The sequence below is a fragment of the Pinus tabuliformis genome, chromosome 4_2, assembly GCF_031772625.1.
Source record: "Pinus tabuliformis cultivar Carrire ecotype Pingquan chromosome 4_2, CPIR1, whole genome shotgun sequence".
In the NCBI taxonomy this organism is placed as follows: Eukaryota; Viridiplantae; Streptophyta; class Pinopsida; order Pinales; family Pinaceae; genus Pinus; species Pinus tabuliformis.
Genome location: NC_142304.1, coordinates 414,851,827 through 414,861,451, shown reverse-complemented (window position 1 = coordinate 414,861,451; position 9,625 = coordinate 414,851,827). Strand labels below are relative to the sequence as shown.

The window sequence follows — 9,625 nt, the reverse complement described above, 5'->3', positions numbered from 1 at the left end:
GAACCAAAGCATATAGAAGAAGAGCTTAAAAGTATAGACATAGGAGATCTGGACATATTTGGCCTTGAGCAAGCCTGTAGGAAAAAAGAATTTGACAAAATCCCGGAAAGATAGCTAGAAAGTTTGGAGGTGATTCTCTCTAGAGCACATCAACGGCAAACTTTAGGAATTCAACCAGGGAGTCAATGGGACGAGCAAAATATTCCCAAAGATACCAAGAAACAAGCGAGAAAGACAAATCTAAAAAGAACCATCCTCATTGGGGAAATGTTGGTGGAATCAGGAAGATATTCCAAGTTAACAAAGTATTACAGGCCACTCCCCAATACTGAATCATGAAGCTCACATCTTGGAATTTAAGAGGGTTAAATAGCCCTGTGAAATACAGAATGATCAAAAACATGATACAGCAGGAGAAACCTCAATTTTTCTTCATGCAAGAGACTAAATGTAATAGTATCACACTTGGCACCATTCTCCCAAAAGCTTGGCCAGGAAGCCAAACAGTAGCAGTGGACGCCTCGGGAGCCTTAGGGGGACTTGCAATAGCATGGCATGCACAGGCTATTACACTCACTGATTTCCATGCGTCTCATCATTTCATTCAAGCTACCTTCCATATCATAGGGACCAATGTTCATGGTCATCTCACCAATGTTTACTTTCCCCAGGAAGCAGCGAACAAGTTAGCAATTCTGAATACGTTAACTTTTCTCAATTCCACCAGAATCCATCCACTTTGGATAACAGGTGGTGACTTCAACATGATCACTAAACTTGAGGAAAAAAGTGGGGGCCGAATCAAATTGGACATTGAAAGTACTCATTTCAAGGATTTCATACAAAACAACTGGCTCATTGATCTGCCATTCAAAAATGGAATCTATACATGGAATAATAAAAGATCAGGCACCCAGAAGATTGCCACCCGGCTCGATTGATTCCTAATTTCAGACAATTCCATTCACATTGGAGGAGACTTTTCAACCTTAATCTTACCTCTATCTGGATCAAGCCATTGGCCCATCTCGCTTCAATCGCAAAGACCTGGAAAATCCGCTCGAAGACCCTTCCGCTTTGAAGCATTTTGGTTGACACATCCAGACTTCAAAAATTTGGTCCATTCTGCGTGGAAAAGTTTCATTCCCCCAGAAGGAACAAAAATGTTTCAATTCTAGCAAAAACTAAAATATCTCAAAATGCACATCAAGCAATGGAATCAATCGACCATTGGAAACATCTTTCAAGCTCAAAATGCTTTAGCTCAGGAAATGAAGAAAATCCAACAGACCATAATTACTGAAGGAAGGACTGAAGCACTTTCAGAATAGGAAAATAACCTTCAGAATAAGATTGCAGAAAGAGAAAAGAAAGAGGAGATCCTCTGGAAACAAAAATACAGAGTAAGATGGCTAAAAGAGGGAGAGTAGAATGCGAAATTCTTTCACCGCACCACCATATAGAGAAGAATGCACAATAACACTACGCAAATTCAGAATCAGCAGGGAGAAAGATTGGAAGAACATGAGGATATTGAAAAAGAGCTCCTCAATCATTTCAAAAAAGTTCATCAAGAGCCACAAATCAATAGACAGCCAGCTATAGAAAGGATTCTCCAACATATCCCAAAAATTATAACAGAAGAACATAATCAACTGCTCCTTCGTCTGATCTCTTTACAGGAAGTCGAGTCTGCCATGCATCAACTCAAGGAAGGAAAAGCACCTAGTCCATACAGTTTTACCTCAAACTTCTTTCATAAATTCTAGGATCTTATCAAAGAGGAAGTTTGGCAGGTAGTGGAAGAATCTAGGACCCTCCATTGGATGCTTCCCTCTCTAAACACGATTTTTATTACTCTCATTCCCAAAGAAGAGCAATCTATTACTCCAGACAAATTCAGGCCTATAGCTCTCTGTAATGTTATCTATAAAGTCATATCTAAAGTCATTGCTTCTCGACTAAAGCCGTTGCTTCCCCTGCTCATCTCACCAAAACAATCAGGCTATGTGGAAGGACGACAAATCATAGATGGCATCATTCTCACCCATGAGATCATACACTCCCTAAAGCACCATAAAAAAGTAGGTATGCTCCTCAAAATTGACCTCTCTAAAGCTTTTGATAAGTTGAGTTGGATTTACATTCAAAAAATGCTTTCAGCCTTTGGCTTCTCTCCTCCTTGTGTAAGATGGGTCATGAGTCTAATCTCTTCTACTTTCTTCTCCATTCTAGTTAACGGAATTCCTTCCATCCATTTTCATCCCTCTAGAGGCATCCATCGAGGAGATCCCCTCTCCCCCTTTATCTTTGTACTTATGGCTGAAGGGTTAGGTCGTATTATCAAGAATGCACTTCAATCTCAACAGCTTAGAGGAATCTATATCCATAATTCCCCTGCTATCACTCACCAACAATTTGTGGACAATAATATGTTGTTTGGGCACCCTTTGGTTCAAGAGACCCTAAAATTAAAATCCCTACTCGATTATTTCTCAGAAGCATCTGGAGCCAGCATAAATACTATCAAATCCCAAATCTTGTTTTTTCACACTCCCTCCATAACTCAATCCTCTATAGCCCGCATTCTTGGATTCTCTGTCGCCTATCTCCCATACAAATATCTTGGTGCCCCCTTAACTGATTCTGCATTAAAGCATACCTCCTGGCAATTGCTCCTAGAAAAATTTGAAGCCCGCCTTTCGTCCTGGACTTATAGAGCCCTCAATATGGCTAGTCGTCTAGTGCTAGTCAAAGTTGTCTTGCAATCAATGCCTCTTTATCTCTTCTCTATTTTGGAGGCATCAAAATGGGTGCTTAAAAAGATCAAAAATCTACAACGGAACTTTTTATGGGGATCTTCTGGTCAAAATCGCAAATGGGCATTGGTCAAATGGGCAACAATATGCCTCCCAAAGAACTCTAGGGGTATTGGTCTCCGAGACCCTCAACACAGTAATGCAGTCATGGGAGCAAGAATATGGTGGAAATGGCTCTCTGCTCCACACACACCTTGGGCCATCCTCTGAACTACCAAATATGCAAAAAGCAGACCACCAGACGATGTAATCCGACTCACAGACACAGAAAAAGGCTCCTTAATCTGGAATGCTGCCAGACAGCACAGAGCCGTGATTCAACAGCACAGTTTCTGGGAAATAAGAGACGGAAACAACACCCGCTTCTAGGTCGACTCTTGGTAGTAAAGACCCAAGATAAGAAACCTGATCAGACCACCCCAAATAGAGGATTGGGATGAGCATCAGATGGACAAAATCAACCAGCACTAGACTCCCACCCTCAATCAGGGTTATAGACAATGGCTAAGCATGGCACACATCATCAGGCAAGGAACAGAGCTAATACATAAGGAGATTGACACAGAACACACAAATCGGAAAATTAGATTTTCTAATAAGAAGGATATCTTACGTTGGGGGTACACTCCACGTGGGACCTTTACCACTCAGGGGGCGTACAACCTTCTGATTAGAAATCAGAAATTCAAGGACCGTCTTTGGGAAAAAATTTGGTCTCCTAGAATTTGGCCCAAGGTCTCTACTTTCCTCTCGTTGTTATTTCAAAAAAGAATACTCACCTAGGACAACCTAAGGAAAAAAGCTTCCACGGGCCCTCAATATGCCCAACTGTAAACAACAAGAAGAGACCATATAGCGCCTCATGGACACATGCAATTTGGCAAACAAACTCTAGGAAAAAACAAGCTTCAGATGTCAAAAAGAAGGCAGAGTAAAAGGGGACATCACCAACACCATCCGCAAGTGGGTAATCAATCCGTACAAGAGAAAACTGCTAAACTCTTTGTGGAAAATCATCCCAGGTCTTCTCATTTGGACTATATGGAAGGAAAGGAACCGCTGCAACATCAAGAATCAACGCACGCCAATAGAGATCATATGGAGCAATCTATGACCCAATCTTTAGGAAACCTTAGCGCTCCAAACATGGCACGAAGATGATTTTCCCACCCTTCCACAGGAGCAGAACATATGGAAGAATTGGAATCTTCAGATTAACCAGATACAGGAGAACCCCAGTAAATCCTCTTTAAATCACAAAACTTCTAGCAAATGGCTCCCTCTGCCACACGGAATAACTCAATTAAATTTTGATGGAGCCTCCAAAGGCAACCCAGGCATGGCAGGTTATGGAGGAATATTTAGGGATCACAAAGGCAAACCTCTCTTGATTTTCCTGGGCAAAATTGGATGGGACATGAACAATTCAACTGAACTTGAGGGATTGTGGCAAGGACTTCATCTAGCTCAGCATCATGGCTTCTTCCTCTTAGACTCTCAGATACTTATCAACATGGCTAATCAAATTCTACAGAGGACCCCTGCTCACAAAGTGGCCTACAGTTGGAGAGTGGCAGCACATTTAGAGCTCATTGAACAATGGCTCACAACTAACAGAGCAATCACGTTCAAACATATCAGAAGAGAATGCAACAAAGTGGCTAATCTCCTGGCAAATTTGGGGGTGGACAGTGATCGGACTCCACACTCAGGTTTGCTCGACATTATAAATGATGGATCCCAGCTACAGGAATGCACTAAACTAATGCAAAACGATGCAGCACCCCCGGATGCGGGTGGTTAAAGACGCGTTAATGCGGATTAGATAGTGGGATGGCAGGTGGCTTAGCCACATGGCCACCCGCGTTCCCACCCGAGATGATTTATGGCGAGCCACCGTCAACCTGTAGGCTCCATTACTCTGGTGCACAGGTCGAGGACTCCTCTGCAAGTTTAAGTCCATGGTTTCGACAAGGCTGCATACCTCTGCCCCACCCCCTTTGAATTGCTCCTGCCTCCCTAATTCTACGAAGCCGAGCTCATGCACAACAACAGGGAGGCGTCGTCGACTCCTGAGCTATATAGATTTGGGAGATGGAATCCATTTTTCCCATAATGTTCTCTGCACTCTGCAAACTGAAGCCTCGATTCTGGTCTCTGTCTCTCACCTGAATCACCCTGTGAATTCCTGCACTGAGTCTACCTCTTCCTCTATGCACATTGTTAGCACCTTCGTCATTTCGACCCACACCAGTCAGCTCCACCCCACCCGCAGGACCATGTCGCAACTCCACCACTGAATGCATTATAGGCGGGGCAGCAGCCGAGGTAGCTCCATTCGCCCCCCCTCTCCATCCCCCTCTGAGCCAACAACCCCTTCATCCTCCCCTTCCTCCAGCAGATATCCAGCCACCCACAATGGAAGAGGTTGGGTCCAACCCATCGAAGCTCGGCATGTAAATGCTGCAACCCAGACGCTCAACCTCTCTGTGTCCCCTCACCAGCCACATCAAATGGCCCAATTCCACTTCCACTGCACCATGAACCACCCTGCCATCATCGCCACCATCTTTGTGGCGTTCAGAGAGGAGACTCGCCCGCAGAATGAACAAACTCACACCACTGCAAAACATCTTGTCACTGCGCAACCCGCCACTGTTCAGGAGAATCCGGACACTAGCAAACAGAAGGCGACTCAAGAGAAGGCGGCCACCAGCGAACAGAAGGCCTCAGGCAATAGCTCTGGTTCTTGCAAACGCAAAGGCGCCAAGGATAGCACCAAGCATGGTGAAGGCATTCCTGGTAGCACGCAGGCAGTTGAGGATGATTAGGATGAATACAGGTGTCTAGTCATGGAAGAGCCTCCTCCACCAAATGACACCTAAAGAGTCAACGCAACCAGGTTTTGATTCCCGGCTCCTATTCTTAGGGGCTTTTTCTAATGTTTTTTCAAATTATGTCGTCAATTTTGGTAATTTACCATAACTGTTTCTCTTGGATTTTGAGCTGTAACCCCTGCGCGGGCAGCATTTTCCATCGGTTTTTCGGACTAGTTTCCCCTCAGTGGGCAGTCTTGAATCAGTCTTTTGGATGTCTAAACTTGTTATAATTCTGTTCTAGCGCCGCAGAGGCTGGAGCCTCACTGTAAATATATTGTTTCATTAATAGAATTAGTGCTACTTAGAAAACAAAAAAAATAAATAAATAAAAATTGGATCATTGACAATTTCTTATATTTTTCTTGTTTTCATATATATAGAGAAAGGAACTAAATTGTGGATTGCTTATCCAAAGAAGGACTCCATATGGACAAATATCTTTAGGTTATAATGGAACAGGTCATTGACCATTCTTATGAGTTCTTCCATCATCCGTTCAGGGAAGTAAATCGTGGACCAACAACAGATTAAGCTTCTTCATGGGATCTTCAATTTCATATATTTTCCCTTTTTTATTTTTTGCTATGTACATAGTAACTTTTTTTCCTGAATCTAGATGGTTATTCTCATGGACAGATTGGTTATTGTATACTATGTGGTCTGATACAATCAGATTTCATCATTTTTCAGTTGAGTAGTATGCCCTTTTTTTAATGTTAGATGTGGACAATATGTATAGATAGTACTTGTCTCTATTTTTCTCCTGGTGAGCATTATTAAAAATGTTGTCACCTGTGGGGTGATTAATGAATATACACTAGTTGTCTATATGCAGAATGTAATATCAATCATTTTATATGAATGAAATTACAGGTCTTTTTCTATGGAAAAAAAATTGCCTATGAGGACCAAATATTGATGTAAGGAGAATATTTTTTTTAATAGTAATTGGTCAATCGGTAACTTCGGAGGACCATTCTAGGAAATAACCAAGATCGAATCACAATCACTGCCACTATACACCTCAATATCAAGATATTAAATTTTCTTGCCCCTTCAAGTTTATAGGAATTACTCATGATTTTCAACATATTCATTTTTTTCCACATTGGCTAACATGTTTTCGGAGAATAGAACCCAGGTGGAGGGGAATTAAACCCCCTAGCTACCACTCGAGTTGTTGTCCTTTGACGATATAAATAGAATACTTGCAAAGTTGAATATGTCTTATCATTTCCTTTTGAAGAAGCTAAATAGACTATTGACTGTAAATTTGTACAAAGCATTACATTTTCATCTAACAATTCCCTACTTTATTTTGAAGTCTTCAGGAAACTCATTTTTTATCCAAATAAGATATGAAAATAAAACCATGAGATCATTCACTACGAAAAGGCATAAGTTTTATCCAAGAATTTTGGTCAGCGTCCATTTGAAGTAGAAAGAGAATATATGCATACATGTTAACAAAGAAAAGTGAGTCTACAAGCAAGGATAATCTCAAAAACAATCCAATTGAATAGTCAAGGCATGAAGGCAATCAACTTGCAAATGAAGAATTAAAGGCTCATAAGCAATATTGAAGACATCAACAACATTGCTTCTATGGTATCAAAGTATGGTAACAATTATTTTTCAATGTTTTAAATTTTGTTGAAAATGAATAATAATACATTTTTCTATACCAATTACCAATTTTGGTAGTCATGATTAACCACAAAATTCCAATTTTGATTTAGACCTTCAATAAAGTACCTATCCTATCATAATAATCTTGTCCTATCCATTTCTACTCTAATTATACATTTATATCATAACTATCAAAAACTCTCATTAACTCACTACATACCCTCATAATAACCTCACCATATAGTTCTTACTATCTCATACACTTGTCCTCGCACTTAAGTTATGAAATGACTCCTAAAAAGGAAAACAATCTCTATATGTTTTCACATCATATTTAGTAACACGCATACTCTATTTTGAAGCATAAGATCTCTATGCCACAATTTCATTTCAAATTGTGTTTCCACCTTACTGTGCATCCACGGTACCAAGCATTTCTACACAATTGGAATGATAATACCTCCAAATTTTCCTTGAAATCAAGGGCATTTGTTAACCAACAAATTTTTGGTCATGTGGAGGAAGGAATAGGGTTCAACACAAGTATGTTTCCATTCAAAATGTTCTAGGAGAAAGCATTTTCAATGCTCAATGTATCTATGAAAACAAATTCATATGGAATCGTCCTCAACAAATAGTTTTATCTATACGAAATTTCTGAGCTATTGACATATAGTCTAAGAAATTCGAGTAGCATCTCATTGTACTCTTTAGAGTTTTGTATTAATTAGTAATAGACATGGGAGTTTGAAAAAAATGTTTTTTGTTCCAAATGTTTTCTCTGATTCAAAATATTGTTAATCCATCCTTCAAAACTCAGAATTAATTGTTCACTAGAAAAACTAATTTGCAAAGTTTATATATTTGAGATAATGACAATAAGGATTGAACCTTCTAAGTTTGAAACAATACATTTGCACCCCTAATACTTGACATTTATCCAATATGCAGGGTGGATGGATTTCTTTCCCAGATTTAATGGGTATAATGTAGAAGTGATGAAGGTATTTTCCCATATATTTGATGGAGAAAGTGCAAGAATTGGAAACCTTACCATTCACATTTCTAATCATACACTTTCTCATGTCAAAGATTCATACATAGTAAAAAGGTGGTTTGAAAAAAAGTAGATGGATTAAAAGGCCTAGACACCCTTCCCGATAAAATTAAGAACAATGCCCAACTAGGTCAATGAAGTATCAAGAAGCTGGTTAAAGAATCCATGAAAAGATCTGGTCTTTCTAATTCAAAAATACATTCCTTATGAAGGTAGATACAATGTGGTATTTGTATATCGCATATGGTTGTTTCAACACCTCAAAAAGGAAAAAATTGTGAAAATTCCATATGATTTGTTAAAAAAGCTCACAAGGATGGCCAAAGCCATTCAAACACGGCCAAGAAACGAGGACAAGAACCTCTACCACCATGGTTTAATTAAGATGATAATGATCCATGAATGGCAAAGAAGTAACATAACTTGGAAACAATTTCTCATTGACAATGGTTTTGAGGAAGAGAAAAATGCAGAGGATATTGTAAGCATATTAGAAGAAGAAGAAAGAGAAGAATCCATTTAGCGAAAAGAACCAAGAGCCACATTTTCAAGAGAGAAAAAAAAAAAGGAAAGGCCACAAAACCCACAATTACATACCAAAGAAGAATTACTAGCTCCATGGCCAAGGAAATCAATAAACAAATGAATAGGACAATAAAAAAGAGTAAGTGTTTACAAGTGCTACCAAGAAACTGAGAACCAATTTTTCTACTTCCACTGCATCTACAGTTTCGGAAATTGATAAGGAACAACAAATTTTGTATGACTACATTGAATCAATGGAAGCAAAAGAAGGAGAATCGTCTACATCAAGGGAAGTAAGTGAAGAACCATACATAGCAGTAGAAGAAGACCCCTTTTCCACTAAAGAGAAAGAATCACCACATGAGGATGATTTTGATACCATCCCAAAAGACACTTCTAAAGAAACCAGAGGAAAATCTTCCATGAAGTTTTCAGAGGAAGATATGAAAAAAAAAAAGAGAAAAAAATCAAAAGATTAAAGAGAGAAGTGGAAGAAATGAAAGCATTAGAAAGATACATGAATGAATAGATCAGCAGGGATAGCACGAACATTATTGAGGAAAATGATAAGCTAAAGGAAGAAAACAAGAGGTTGCAGGAGGAAAATATTATGATTTCAAAAATGACTTATCAATGGTACAAGCAGAAGAAAACATTAAAGGCTAAAAACCAAAGCTTAAAGGTAAGGGTGCTTATGCAAAGGCCATGACAGTCAA

General features: G+C 39.5%; 2 protein-coding genes across 2 annotated transcripts; both read left to right on the top strand.

The window, feature by feature from the left end:
* Window positions 1–335: 335 nt before the first annotated feature.
* LOC149169717 (uncharacterized) lies at window positions 336–941 on the top strand. The gene has a single exon (XM_089425306.1). It carries the CDS (start codon window positions 336–338, stop codon window positions 939–941), a length of 606 nt encoding a protein of 201 aa, XP_089281432.1.
* Window positions 942–4,158: 3,217 nt separating this feature from the next.
* LOC149169716 (uncharacterized) lies at window positions 4,159–4,623 on the top strand. The gene has a single exon (XM_089425305.1). The coding sequence runs from the start codon at window positions 4,159–4,161 to the stop codon at window positions 4,621–4,623; it is 465 nt and encodes a 154-aa protein (XP_089281431.1).
* The last annotated feature ends 5,002 nt before the right edge of the window (window positions 4,624–9,625 follow it).